The sequence below is a fragment of the Cyphellophora attinorum genome (genome assembly GCF_001299255.1).
Source record: "Cyphellophora attinorum strain CBS 131958 chromosome Unknown Contig31, whole genome shotgun sequence".
In the NCBI taxonomy this organism is placed as follows: domain Eukaryota; kingdom Fungi; phylum Ascomycota; class Eurotiomycetes; order Chaetothyriales; family Cyphellophoraceae; genus Cyphellophora; species Cyphellophora attinorum.
The window spans coordinates 192,477-206,579 of record NW_017253259.1 but is presented as its reverse complement, the minus strand read 5'-3'; the positions used below and the strand labels follow the sequence as shown (position 1 = coordinate 206,579).

General features: G+C 53.3%; 7 protein-coding genes across 7 annotated transcripts; 3 read left to right on the top strand and 4 right to left on the bottom strand.

The window, feature by feature from the left end:
- Positions 1-120: 120 nt before the first annotated feature.
- AB675_2959 (uncharacterized protein) lies at positions 121-987 on the bottom strand (the record flags this gene model as incomplete). The annotated part of the gene is made up of 1 exon (XM_018142971.1): positions 121-987. One exon carries the CDS (start codon positions 985-987, stop codon positions 121-123), a length of 867 nt encoding a protein of 288 aa, XP_017996330.1.
- Positions 988-1,885: 898 nt separating this feature from the next.
- AB675_2958 (uncharacterized protein) lies at positions 1,886-3,032 on the top strand (the record flags this gene model as incomplete). Its single annotated transcript, XM_018142970.1, has 2 exons — positions 1,886-2,495; positions 2,548-3,032. 2 exons carry the CDS (start codon positions 1,886-1,888, stop codon positions 3,030-3,032), a joined length of 1,095 nt encoding a protein of 364 aa, XP_017996405.1.
- A 353-nt stretch (positions 3,033-3,385) lies between these two features.
- Positions 3,386-4,030, top strand: AB675_2957 (Ankyrin repeat-containing protein P16F5.05c; the record flags this gene model as incomplete). Its single annotated transcript, XM_018142969.1, has 1 exon — positions 3,386-4,030. One exon carries the CDS (start codon positions 3,386-3,388, stop codon positions 4,028-4,030), a length of 645 nt encoding a protein of 214 aa, XP_017996417.1.
- Positions 4,031-4,588: 558 nt separating this feature from the next.
- AB675_2956 (uncharacterized protein) lies at positions 4,589-6,201 on the bottom strand (the record flags this gene model as incomplete). The annotated part of the gene is made up of 6 exons (XM_018142968.1): positions 4,589-5,185; positions 5,232-5,442; positions 5,484-5,674; positions 5,728-5,839; positions 5,956-6,020; positions 6,073-6,201. The coding sequence occupies 6 exons, from the start codon at positions 6,199-6,201 to the stop codon at positions 4,589-4,591; spliced, it is 1,305 nt and encodes a 434-aa protein (XP_017996426.1).
- A 2,630-nt stretch (positions 6,202-8,831) lies between these two features.
- Positions 8,832-10,457, bottom strand: AB675_2955 (Ceramide glucosyltransferase; the record flags this gene model as incomplete). The annotated part of the gene is made up of 2 exons (XM_018142967.1): positions 8,832-10,323; positions 10,375-10,457. 2 exons carry the CDS (start codon positions 10,455-10,457, stop codon positions 8,832-8,834), a joined length of 1,575 nt encoding a protein of 524 aa, XP_017996370.1.
- A 355-nt stretch (positions 10,458-10,812) lies between these two features.
- Positions 10,813-11,648, bottom strand: AB675_2954 (WW domain-containing protein C2F3.14c; the record flags this gene model as incomplete). Its single annotated transcript, XM_018142966.1, has 2 exons — positions 10,813-11,581; positions 11,638-11,648. 2 exons carry the CDS (start codon positions 11,646-11,648, stop codon positions 10,813-10,815), a joined length of 780 nt encoding a protein of 259 aa, XP_017996360.1.
- An 818-nt stretch (positions 11,649-12,466) lies between these two features.
- AB675_2953 (uncharacterized protein) lies at positions 12,467-14,083 on the top strand (the record flags this gene model as incomplete). Its single annotated transcript, XM_018142965.1, has 1 exon — positions 12,467-14,083. One exon carries the CDS (start codon positions 12,467-12,469, stop codon positions 14,081-14,083), a length of 1,617 nt encoding a protein of 538 aa, XP_017996344.1.
- Between the last annotated feature and the right edge of the window lie 20 nt (positions 14,084-14,103).

The following is a 14,103-nucleotide window of genomic DNA, read 5'->3' as shown; positions in this document are numbered from 1 at the left end:
TTTCCGCCGGTCGAGCCTGAGGCGCCTATGACCCTGTAAGTCGACATATGTGCCTCCAAGACGTCGCTGATATCAACGGGGACTCAGACTTCAGAGGCCTCTTCATGGAGTCAACAGCGCTCATTCTAAGTCGTCCTCGTACTCATCTGGCTCTCCAGCATCATACATGTCCGGATCAGACTCAGACTCATAAGCAGCTGACAACCCGCTCTTCCATTCCTTTCGCTCCTCGCGCATGGACTCGATTTTGTTCTCGAGCTTCGTGACCTTACGCTCCATTTCTGCAGCGTATCGTCTGCTGATGTCTGCATTCAAGGCCTTCTCACGAAGCAGATCTGCGATGCGCTCTTCGAGTTCTGCGACTTTGTTCTCCAAGCCACCGTTCTCCTCCTTCAGATCGGCCTTTTCCTTTTCCAGACCACCAACCTTCTCCTTCAGCTCTGCGACCTCGTCCACGAGTCTCACGTTCTTGTTGCGCAGCTGTCTGTTGCTCTTCTTCAACAGCTTCAGATCTTGGTATGGAAGCACTGCTGGTTTGCCCAAAGGACCATGACCGGTGGAGGACTGCGGCCACTTGGATTTCTCGACCTCCATGATCGCATGCGGCATCGACTCCATCAAGAGTGTGAGCTTCATCTTGCTGGCGATGTGGAACTCGAGCTTTGCTGCTGCTGATGGCTGAGCCTTGATCTCCTTGAACCATCTGGAATAGACGTGTTCGATTGTGGTAGTCGCGTACTTTGTGGGTCCGAGTTTGCCGCCATAGAGTCGCACATTGAGCAGAATCACAGAATCGAAACCGATGTGGCGAAGTGATGGAGCGAAATAGGAACACAGAACCTTGTTGGCTTGTTCCAAGGTCTTGAGCTCGGTCAAGGGGATGTCCTGTGCCAGTGTGATCTTTCGCGTCTCTCCATCGCCCATGATGACGCAAGCCTGGGTATACCGGACGGCCGGTTGATTGCCTTGTGGTGTTGCGGTTGCCATTTTCGGGGAGATATGGCTGCAGCTCTACGACGGCGCAGGAGCTGTACTTGCTTGGGCGGGCTCTGTTGAGGTACTTTTGGTGGCCGAACAAATGTGGATGCTTGTGGTGAGTGGTAACGATCGGGAGGTTTCCGCAGCGTCGAATGGACAAATTTACTCCGCAGTTGGAACACGACTCTCTTCACATGAGAATAAGGCAACACAAATGTCGAAGTCTTGGCACTACGAGGAGCACTTGACAACAGAAGTCACGATAATTCGCACGCAGGCTAATGGCTACAATAGTTCAGCGGACTTGGCAAGTGCGAGAGTCTTCAACCTAAAGAGCACGGTTCTACTGAAATCGAGGCTGTCAAAAAAGCAAAAACAATTTGTGGGTAGTAGTGATGAGACACTTCCAGACACCTGTTGGAAGGGAGGTTCGGGGCCACATGAACTTAGGAAAGACGTCCACAACCGCAAGATGCTGTAACTGGAAAAGACCGTCCTCAGAACCGTGAGTTCGAGTTATCTGGGCGCGTGAGCACAGAGCTTCGATCCATATGCAGGACTGAGAACCATGGCCTAAATGTCACACTTCTGGACCAAAAACTCGGAGAACAGATAGATGAACCTGGGGAATATCACATCGATGCAAGAATGGCCGTCGAGTCAATTGAAGTCTAATTGCGACGGGTGGCCAGCACTTACTGGGAAGGCCGAATTGATCCAAACCCTCACCTGGCGCCTTCCTTCCGAGCTGACAACTTCCGCATTTATTTGAGCACGTGATCCGCGATATGCAGTGAAAGCAGGCACGTCTTTACTTCATCCCCAGCTGCTAATCCTTTCCCAATTCCGATCACAATCTAAGCACATCACAATAGCAGACAGCCACTACGTACTCCGTGACGCGAACATGACGGAGCCCAAGCCCTCACAGACCGAGCACGCCTTGTTCGACATCATCAGATGCCCGGTTGGCGATATGATTCTCAGGGTCGGAGTCAACAATGACATTGGCACGGTCAGAGTTCACAAAGCCTGTATGGCCGTCGCCTCTGAGTTCTTTAGAGATCCGCTCAACCTCTCCAAAGACGCGCCGCCTACGACGGATACGAACGGCTCACTGACCCTGGAAGGGGATGATCGGGAGGCTTTCATCATCATCTGCCAGGCGATTCATCTGCAACCGATCGATCTACGCATGGTGCGAAAGAAGCTCGGCAAGGCGGCTGTGGTATGCTCAAAGTATTTGTGCACCGACATGGTTTTGCAGAACATTCTGGTGCCCCTCAAAGACTTGTCGATATGGGAGCCGGAGATGAGCTTCGAAGATCAGAAAGAGCTTCTGAGCAACATCGTGTGCGCCGCTCACCTTGCTGGAGATCACGAGCTCCTGAGAAAGTCGTCTAAAAAGCTCATCTCCGAGTACTCGGGCACCTTATCTGGCCACCCTCCATATCTCGAGGATCCGTTGTTCCGGTGCGAGCCGACACTGTATCAGTACATGCCTGCGAACACGGAAAGTACGCTTTACACCAGGCACCGTCCAATGCTCGGAAACTAACACTTCTCTAGGGCATTTGGAACAGCTTCGGAAGCTTGAGACCGCAGGAATGTACGAGGCTGCTGCCAACGGGATGCTTAGCACCACAAAGTCAAACTTGACGTACAATGACGACATGCTTGACCAAGTCGATGGTCATCTGGTCGCTCAAGGGCTGATGCCTTGCGACCACGCCCTCCAGCTGGTCAATCAACGTGCTCTTGAGTTGTTCAATGGTAGGAAAATCGATGAGTACGGTTACTACAGGAGCTCGGCATCCTCTCTTGAGGACGTATGGAATGAGCTATTCACGGACAAGCTGAGTCTTGGGGAGTGTCATGAAGACAGCAAATGCTCGCAACATCAACAACAGCCGATGAGGTGTAAGGCATGGCTGTCCCACGTCGCAACAACGGCGAAGGCGTCGATAGACCGAAGGCTCGAGCGCGCCAAAGGACTCTGTCTTAAGTGCTACAGAGAGTCCAAGGATTTTGGTCTTAAGTGCGAGCATAGCTGATGCATCACACGAGACTCACTCCTTCGAAGCGCAGATGGACACAGCGAATGGACTCGGTAGATACCATGCTTTCCAAGTAGATCTAGGTGAAGAGATGCGCCCAAGGAGCAGAAAAGACGTCAAGAACGTGCCAGTGCAATGCGCAACCCCTAATTAGCAAAGCCTCGAGACGCCCCGGCCGATCGACAAAGGACGTCATTGTTGGGGATAAATTTTTTGTGGTTCGAGAGAAGGCCCCTCGTGTTCAATCACAGGCACTCGAGGCACTATACTGATGAATTATTGAAGTCATCGCCGCCAACAGGATATAACCAGCGATCAGATTGGGTCGAGCGCTTTCCACACAGGCATCCATGTCTGTATCGCCAGCACAAGCCATGTCGCTCGACGAAGAAGCAACCGATGACCTCCTCTATCTCACTCGCGCGGGCGACGTCTCCGAACTCACATCCCTCCTCACAAGCCTCTCGACGACCCATTCCGTCCCAGCACACACCATCCTCCTCTCCGCCGTCGACCCTACCTCACTAAATACACCCCTCCACTACGCTGCCGCGAACGGCCACCTCCCCATAACGCAGCACCTCGTTTCGCTGCTGCCCGATATATCCGCCTCCGACACCTCAGAAGCACGAAGCAAGATCATAAACGCCCAAAACGAAGCAGGCAATACTCCTCTACACTGGGCTGCGCTAAATGGGCATCTGGAGGTCGTAAAGGCGCTGGTAGAGGCCGGCGCTGATCCGGGCGTGAAGAACAAGGTGCAGAGGAGTGTGTTGGTCGAGGCTGAGATCGCGGGTGGGGAGAAGGCAGGCGAATGTGTGAATTGGCTGTTGGGGCATTGGGAGGGTGCGGAAGAGGGGAACGGTGCTGCTATGGGAGGCGCTGATGGATCGGGAGAAGGGAGCGTCGATGGAGGTGACATAGCTGCGCACAATGGGGCGGGCGGCGTGAATGGCGTGACTGGGAGCATGGAGAATGGACACAAGACACTCTAAGGCGGACGTTGATTTGGTGGTGCTTGTAGCGGTACTGGAGCCAAATATACACCGAGAGCAACGTGGGTTATCACCACCAAAAATTTTGGGCGTACCGGCGAGCAGGCCAGGAATCAGGCAGCACCGCGCCCTGCGAGTTCGACCGCAGACGATCGATAGCAAATAGAGGTTCATGGAGGCCGCCCCGCTGCGATGTTTGAGAAGTACGCGACTTTGGAGGCAACGGGGACAGAAGACGCGTTTTGCATCAAGAACACTTTACAGGAGGGCTCCGTGCCGATCGCCACAGAATTCTGATAGTCTCAGCCACATGCAGGACGGGACAGTGGATATATCACGAGTTTTACCACGAGGAGGACTTCACGACATGAAAGTTTTGATGGATATGAATGGAACTCTTTGTTCGGTGAATCTTATCTGATTCACATCCGACTCTCTGGTCAGATGGCCTTGAAGTTGCAGTGACTTCACACTGAGGTCGTATCTACGACCATGTCAGATTTCGCTAAGGTGCCGATCAAATCGGCGAAAGAAAACGGCGCTCGCGTTGCTGTTCGCTCAAGAACAAATCACTCCGCCAGGCGGATTGGTGTTCAGCACAGGCTTGCAGTCCGGGTCGCCAGGACAAATGTAGTTGTACGGCGGCTTGGGGTTGACCTTGGGACTGATGCAAGGCACCGTGATGGTGACCGTCTTGGTAGGCGAAGAAGCAGCGCGAGCGACGACCGGACCAGGAGTGGTGATGGGTGAATGAGTGCCTGTGGTGTTGTGACGCGTCGAAGGAGCGTGAGGAGGCAGTACACCGGTGCCGTGGCTCGATGGGACAGGCGTCTCACGCGTCAGAGTACCGTGACCTTTACCAGTTCCGTGGCTGGAAGCGGAGTGCGATGAGGTGCAGTTTGGGAGCGGGTACGGCGGCGTAGAAGGGCCCATCGTCGGCTTTGGAGGCAGAGTGCTACCAGGATGAGAAGCTGTAGGACGCCCTGTGCCAGGACGAACGCTACTAGTACGGCCTGGGTCGTAGTCCACGCCATCGGGGCAGCCGCAAGGTTGGTTGTCGGCGTTGTTTGGCAGGCAGCGGCTATCGAGGCAGACACGGGCGTGACCACCAGTTACGCGTGGACCCTCGCAGATGTGACCGATGCACGAGAAGCCCTATCGTTGTCAGCATGTACGAGAGACGGAGACCGAATGAACTTACTGGCAAGATGGGGTAGACAATAGAACTGTTGGTCGGACCAGGAAGAGTAGTGGCAGTTGATGAGACGTTGTGACAGTCGCAGGGAGCGCCGACATCACTAGGAGTGACGCAGCGAGGGTTCTTGCAGTGGTGAATGCCGCCAGCGTTCTGAGTCGCGTTACCAGGGTGATGAGTGCACATGAAATCGTCGGTGCAAAACCATGACTCGAGGCTTGGTCAGTCTTCTGCGTCGATTCGGTGGGGTGGACTTACATCAGTGACCGGAGTTGGAGGAGTATGAAAGACCAGGTTCTTGAAGATGTCCTTAGGAGGACAGTGGCAAGGCTTGTCGAAGGCAGCTGGTCGAAGCAGAGATCGGTCTCGCATTCGTGACGACCACCAGCGTTCTGAGTAGCGTTGCCGACCTTGTATGAGCACTTCAAGTCCTTGCTACAGAACCATCCCTGACAAAGTGTAAGTCATTGTCGTCGTGACGTAAGGACCAGAGCGGACTTACAATGACGACGGGAGAAGAACTAGCCTCAGGAGCGGTACCAGTAGAGGAAGGAGCCGGGCATTGACAAGGCTTGCCAACGACTTGGTGGACTTCGGAAGTCAGACAAACGTCGCTGGAATTATCTTTAGTACGTTGATTCTCTCAGACATAAAGCATGCTATCTGTGCATGCCAATGTGTGAAGGGGCTTGTCTGGTAGTGTTTGGTATTGAGAAGTGCTGCTACTTACAGATCACAGGAAACGTTGCTATCCACTTCAACGCACTGGCCACGACCATTGCAGCGAGCAGGAGTCTGTCGTCTGTATCAGCTGATGCCTTTGTCTCTGGAACAGGAAACGACTTACAACTTCAGCACCAGCAGGAGGATGAGGAGCCAAGGCGAGTCCATCATCATGAGACAGACCGATAGGACCACCCAGCACCTTCAACACAAAAGCGCTGATGACCACAGTAGCAAGCAAGAAGACGCGCATCTTGCTGCCTTGCTTCTTGAGCTGTTCTGAAGGGTTTCTTAGTGCTCAATCAGGAGTCTGGAGACGATTCTGGTAGGAAAGGGAGTATGGGTGCTGAGAATGGAGAGAAGGTGCAGCTTGACGTTCTGAAATATGAGAATGTGCGGTCGCGCAGGCAGAAACACGCTAGTAAACGCGTCACTACGTCTCAGTGATGGCTTCAGTCAATTGGGAAGGTCAGCCGGGAGCTGCGTTGCTGTGACAAACAGCTGGTGAAGGGGAGGTTCTGGTGACAGAGGCTCAGGTGCACTTCAAGCGAGGTCAGTGCTCCCTGTGAAGAAGGAGTGTTGCTTCAACAGGCCCTCAAGGATGGTCAAGCCCAGCGAGATAAAACATGACGGTCTTGTGTCGGTCGAAAGCATTCTCGCGAGACTGCTTCCAGTCGTCAGGTTTCGAGAAGCCCTCCAGCTATGGTCCTCGGGCTATCAACAACATGGTCGCGGATACACTACACATCGCTGCCAATTGGTGACAGCCGGCTCCCGAAATAAAGGACTGCAGCGGAGGGTCAGAGCTCTGACGCTCATCGTTCATTTGGGAAGACAGCTCTCGCAAAGCAGCGTGCATGGCTCCTCGTGGTCCTTTGGTGAAGGTTTCCAGCCCGCGGACCACACATATACGCTCGAGCAAGACATGGGTCTAAGACCAATGACGGGAAGATCCATTCGAAACCACAAGAGCTATGAAGCCCAACATGTACGTCGAGCTAAGTAAGAAAATCAGCAAGGTATACGTTCAAGGGTCCTCTTTGGCCGTGGAGACAAGATCGACCCCGTTGTGTTCCAAGCGAACAGTTCTTCCATTCAGAATCCCCAACGTATCATTTGAAGCGACAGTAAGCCCCGGCTGCGTCCCAAAACACAGGTACATTCCTCGACTTGGATCAAAAGCCGACGTTGATGGCACGAGCGAGCCCCAAGCATCAAGGTTCTGTGCCATATAGCCGACCGTATACACCTACGAGAGCCCCTAACAATCCTCATAGTTGAGACTCGCAACGCCCTGTCGCACTCAGAGAACGACTGGAATGCACCTGCACGACTTCCCCTCCTTATCCGGTGTACCACATCCAAGACTGGGACATATGTTGTTGTTGATCGAGCTGTGGCAGTGTTTGTTCTTGCAGACTCTTCCGGTCACCTGGGATCGCTGTCAGTACACCCGGTCAGTCAGGCATCGCATGCGAAAGAAAGTGCAGCGAGTGGGAGAAGCATACTTCAGCGAGCTCGTCTCGACGAGGGCCTGGCGCCGGGAACGGGTTGGCGATCGGGTTGGCCATGGCGATGGTCAACAGGACTGTCATCGTTGTGAGGACTGGGAGCTGCATGGTTGGTTCTGTTGGAAAGACCTGTTGCTGAATGGATGAGAGATGTTCCTGGGAGCGCTGTCCCGAGATTCTACTGTTACGGTACTGGAAGAGTCGCGTCTGGAATACTGTACCCAACACGAGATCAGCAGGGCAAGCCACTCTCATATATCTCGAATGCCCCTCATCGCCTGCCCAGAACACGCGTGGACTCACGAGTGATCTCATAATCCGAGGCCGCCACAATATTTGCCCTGCGACCAGCCTCTCAAAAGAACAGCATCTGGCCCAACACGAAAGCTGACTCCACGTATTGCACAAAGAAGTCTATATAAGGCGTTTGTCATTACCCCGGACTTCAAATCCGCAAGATCGCAGTCAGCCCGTAAGACATACGAGCGAAAATTAGATGCGTGAGGTCAGTCTCATCGTTGCGAAGTGCTGCAGTCAGTCGCACAGGCATACCATCCTAGGCCGGTCGGGGGCTGCATGAGATTCATCAGTCTGTTCAGGACCAAACGTGCCACTACGAGCATGTCCATAGGCCACACGACAGGCCTGCAATGGACTGTTGTGCTGTCCCAACATCAATTCGGGCTGGTCAAGCCTATCAGGCTTGCAGTCGGGCACGCTCTGGGCATCAAGCACGTCCGCTTTCGTCAAGCATGCTGCAAGCCTTCCCAATGAGAAGCTTCGTGATGCTTGACACCGGGCCGCATCGAGGGTTCTAGCCATTGCCGATGCAATATCTGCGATCTTTCGAGGCCGGACCTCGTGTTCCGTACATTCTCGATTTCAGCTCGTGTAAACTTGAAGTCGATGAACGTGGGTTGACGTGAAATCGAAGGTGGGGTCGGGCGTGCTCGTGCCGCCTTACGAGGCAGCGAGATCTCTTACTGGCTTGGCTTGCCCGGCATGTCTGTCTGGCGTTTTCGGGCATTGTCAGCTGAGAAGATCTGACAAAGAATCGAATGTCGATCTGATACTATTCTGTAGGGCTGCAAACAGTAAGGAAAGAGGTGGTGTTACGGAGGGAATGATGGCATCAACTACGTCGGGCTTGCTTGAACAAGAGAGCAGGAAGGGCAAGCGCAGTCAGCTTAAATACGCAGTCTTCCGATAGCCGTCCTCGATAAGGGCAGGGGCAAATTGCCAGGTGGGTAATACCGGTCAAAAGCCTGTGGTATTGCACTTCGTATTCCCGTGTTATGTCAGCTGCAGTATCCGTAGGGCTGTCGAGATCTTCAGAACGGCATTCGTGATGAGGGCTTATGAAGGTCTAGCTTTACACAATCTTATGCTTTGCCGCATGCCCATTCCCATTCACTGATGATCTCTGATGTCCATGATGCGGGATCTCGTGTACACGCATGTCGAACCCTACCCAGAATCTTCTCTCCCGCCAAGTCACACTTACACCTCCCCAGATAGCCCAGAACCAGATCGTAAATGCTAAGAACTCACGGCCGATCCATGCTGATAGCCACGTCGCCCAACTGCGTCTGCCCCTCAAGGGTTCCGCAAGCGGTTTTGCAAAAGTGGGAACGCTGTCGTCGTCTTCGACCGTTGCGCCTGAGTGCAAGAGCAGATAGACTGTGCGATCCACACAACTCCATATAAACATGCTGCTCAGCCACCACGTCAACATCCAGGGCCATGACGAGCCAGCAAAATCCTTGGTGAGTGGCGATGTAGTGACGCCCCATGCTCCCATCAAGGAACACACAACGCTCTCCGTTCCGGGTTCGACAGCTGTAGCTGCAGGAACTGTGAACTTGCGCACCCGGAGCCATCGAACGCGCCTCGCGATGTAACCAGTAACACTCATACCAGCTACCGGCTGGATGGCAAGGTCACCCCTGACAAGTCCGTGGTTGCCCAAGCTCCGCCAGACGCTTTCGGTTTCAGGGTCGGTGCTGCACGGCTGGCAATGGTTGATGGTGCTCTTCCAGAGAAGGTCGCCGATGAGATGATCCTCGCAGATGTTGTGGCTGAAGTAATCGATGCCCATGCCGCCAGTCAAACCGTACAGATGTGAACGCCGGAACATGTTAGACTTGCCAACTATACATGGCGCCACAGCCACGGTGGAAATGGCCACATACATTTTTGCATGCGAGGAGGAAAGAAAGAGCTCCTCCAGCCGCCCTCCCGATCCATGCGAGTTGCCTGTGACGCTGATCGAGCCTGTCAGAGGCGCATCATGGCCCTGACTCATAGATCGAAGAAGTTTGCGGGACTTGGTCCCATGTGTATAGTCATTATGGACATCAACACAGATTGGGAGATGATGGACGAGTTTGAATGCCTTCGTAAAAGGCCCATCCTTGCTGTAGCCACATATCTTGTCCACCATGCGTGCACATGCACCACTTGAGACCCAGACATTGCAGTCAACGATCCAGACCAGATCATCCTTGCCCTCGCGATATGCTCGACTCATATTTCGAATCTTGGGGTTCGGTCCCAGCACGTTCGGACCGTCGGCTGTGTGCAGCGCAGGATCTTCATCTTCGACAAAGAGGCGGGCGTCGAATCCAGGATACTGCTTGAGCACACTTTGGATGACAGCTGTGGCGGGATCGTCTCGCGATGCAACGCAGAAGTGTATCGTCAACCGGGTCCGTGGGTAGACTTGGTGGAAACTCGAGGAGAGACATTCCGCCAGGTATGGCTCGTGGCCTTTGCAGGGTCGGATAATTGTGACATGAGGAATGTCGCGAACGGGCTTCTCGAGAACATTGGCTGGTGGTGGGGGCTTGCGATAGTGTATAAATCTGCAGCTGCGGTCAGTGATTGTATCTGACTAGATTTTGCAGCTATCGTACAGCTGCGCGTAGCCCAGTCCGCAGACTACAAAGATGAAGGCAAACCAGCCCAGACAGAGCAACGCTGCTGCCTCGACTAGCATGGGTGAGGATCTAATTCAGCCCACACAGAGCAAAACGGCCGTCTCGATGAATATACACGGGCAGGAGATGTCATGTTCGCGTCGAGGGAATGAGTAAGTGTGATGGTGACCAATGCCGCGCTACCTCGAATGCATGGTGGGAGTTATTGAAAGAGTAGAAATCGGTCTTATTTTCATGGACTCGGAGAGATGCTTGAAAACGTTTCCCCACACGATGCGATTGTGATTCTACAAGTCAAAAGACCTACGACTTCGTACTGCAATCCTCATAGCCTAGACCTCGTGCCATGCTTCCCATGTATCACAGCAACCCAATGTCCGTAACACCGTGCTAACATCAGTAAGCTCATCGTCGCTAATCTCGTAGCCATGCTCTTCGTTTCTCCTCCTTCTTTTCTCGTCGTTTATCCTTGAACGCCTGAAGCTCCTTCTTGCTGACTTTCTTGTTGGCTCGCTCGGCCTTTAGGCTCCGTCCATCATGACTGTTGGCTGCAGCATCAACGTCGAAGAATGCATTCATTTGTCTCTTGCTCTTGGACTCGTCGCTGAAGCGTTCGGGGGTAAAGTCTGCATTTTGCCACTTGCCGGTAAAGCGATTGAATGATCCAGTCGCGGCATATAGCTCAGCTGCGCTTGCCGCCGTCGCAGCAGAATCGTGCTCTTCAAAGGTGGTCTGCGCAGCCTTTGCATAATCGGCGTTGGGGTCGTAGTCGCCGTGGACCGCAGGGTTGTAGCCACCGACAGTGGATCTGGGACCCTCTGAGGCTGGCGCTGTTACGGACTGGGATGCCTCAGGAACTCTAGGATTTTGCCATTGTGTGGCATTGGTGAAGCGATTGTAGAAATAGTATGCTTGCGCATGATCGTCCCAGACTGGAGCCCATCCGTCGTCGTTCTGATCATCTGGGGCCTGCTCGGCGGGAAGAGGTGGAGCTTGCTCGTCTGGAAGGGGAGGAGCATCTTCTTCGGGCGAGGGTGATTGAGCTACACTGCTTGAACTCTCATGTGACAAGGACTTTTCCCTTCCGTCTGAGTGCTTATGGTCCGCAGACTGATTGTCGTCAGGTTCATTGGCTGAGCCCGCGTCAACAGATGATCGCCTGGCTGTCTCTTCGGGACTGTCTCTTTGCGAGCTATTAGCACGAAGGAAGGTGGTCACAGAAGCATGGTGAAAATCTACTCCGAAGGCATTGTTTAGAAGCACAGGTGATCGCAAGAACTTAGCGTTGCATGCACATAAAGCAGCATGAAGTGTGATCGATGATCGTGCAGGCGCTATGCGCTCCTCGTTGTGTCTGTAGACTGCAAGACAGTGCGATAAAGTTGTTAGGATTCGTAAAGACTCGAACGTTGGGAAGAAGAGCGCCCAAGTTCGCGGCGCCTCAGGCTGTTCCAGTAGGCTAGCCCTAGCCTTGGCACTAGGCGCCAAGCTACTTGGTAGCCTTTTCGTGTTAGGTGTGAGTTCTTGAACTCCAAGCTGTCATGCTAATTTCACCGAAGCACCTCCATTCGTGATGAATGAATACCACACTGTATCGCTACTGAGCCCCCCTGCTCGTGACTTCGCGCAATAGCGTTGCGAGCTGCAGTGTATACGTCGAAGGTGCCAACTGCAGTCGGACTTGCCTATACGGCTTCAAGACACAATGAATAGGGCCGCGTATCTCCGCCGGAGCCCTGCTCACTTCGCCAGGTCTCAAACGGCCACCTCTGTCTCTCGCAACTGTCATCTCTCCGTCTCTCATGTCACTTTCCATCATATATGAAAGGCTTCAACGTCGATGACATCGTACTCGGAAATGCTAACATACGACAAGCCACTCAAGGGGCCATGAGATCTTCACTTCGGATTTCAAACTTTCAATGGACAAGCTGCGTGTAGCGTTGCGAGATTCGGGTATTCGGACCAGGGATCGTAGCCGTTCGCGCAACCCTTCATTTCAAGTTAAGGATGTGAAAAGTAAGTACAAGCTCCTCCTGCAGTCGAAAAAGGATCCTTGGGTTAAGTTATGACAGAGCTGCCTGCAGCGATCCTGTCGCTGTATCAGTATGAGCCATTACGGGAGCGTCAAATTCGGCTCATCGAACTTCAAGCACCGTCATCAGACAACGCTAAGGAGGTCCATTGCAAGATCCGCTTTTGCTCCCTCGATGATTGCCCTTTGTTCACATGCGTGAGTTACATGTGGGGCAAGACTTCAACGCCGGAAATCGTGTACGTCGATGGACAGGTCATCAAAGTTCGAGAGAGTCTGTTCCGCCTGCTCTCGGACCTGAGACGTGGTGAGCCGAGACTTTTGTGGGCCGACGCGCTGTGTGTGAACCAAGATGACATCGATGAACGTATGCAGCAAGTCAAGATAATGGGTGAAATCTACGCTAAAGCGAACTATGTGATCGCATGGTTGGGCAACGACTTCCAGAATGGCGAGCTTGGTGCAGAGATGTTGAATCTGTATGAGCGCCAACTTCCTCCGCCAGCTAAGACCAATGAACACAACTACAAAGCTCTAGAGCAGCTCTATGCGGCAAAATACTTCACGCGGAGGTGGGTGACGCAAGAGATTTTGCAGGCGAAAACGGTTGTAGTACATGTTGCTGGGGTCGAATGTTCCCTCACAACCATGGGCGAGTTTGCTCTTGCTCTGGACGACCGATTCCCGTGGCCACAGGATCCTTATGTCCAGTCAGTTCGGGCTCGCCTGCGGCAATCGCTGCCAGTTCGTCTCTATGAGCATCGAAGAGCAGGTAAGCGGAATCTGACCCTGACGAATATGTTGCAGGACTATAGTACAACGGAATGCTCCGATCGACACGACATTGTGTTCGCATTCTTGTCCCTGACACCTCGAATCACTGCTCACATTAATGCTGGGTATGACACAAATATCATCAACTTGATGGCCGAAGTGCTTCGGATCGCGTGTCGTTTGGAATCCCTTTCGCCACAAAAGCTAATCAGCTTCGCCATCTTCTTACGGCATCAATTTAGCATCAGCAGGTCAGACATGGCGGACCACGATGCTACTCTTCGTGACACCGGGGCACAGCCTCTCCTCGGCCTTAAGGCTGAGGTCAGGGTCAGGGGTGCCGCTACTCCAGAGCTTTCCGTCAAACAGGAGCAGCTCATGGTTGCTGTCCGAGCAAGGTCGAAGGCTTTGAGTCAGCTGGAGCCTCTTACGCTAGTGGGCAATCCCATCGACGGCATATACCATCTGTCAAAGCGCGAAGCTCCCTCACTCGAACCTCACCTGTCCCGCATCTCAAGCCAAGATTTGTGCGCGTTCGGCTGGCAAAGTGCCGGGACGTCATCCTTCTTTGGTGGTGTAAACGAGTACATTGGTCTGGCCTCTGCACCAGTTCATCACGGAGACGAAGTCTGGCAGTTCCAGGATACCGACGTCGCGCTCATTGTGCGGCCACATCCTGGAGGATGTTCTCTGGTAGCGAGAGCACAACTGTATCAAAAGCCACAGATGCTTGATCGTCTACCATCCTCTGACATCGAACGCAACTTCCTATCTCGGACATGGCGTGGCGATGCAGTTGCCGGGTCTTTGCGGAGCTTTCAATTGGATGTGCCGCTCTTTCTGCAAATCATCTCCTGGGCCGATATGAGCGACTGATCGCTGTGGCGATTTCATGC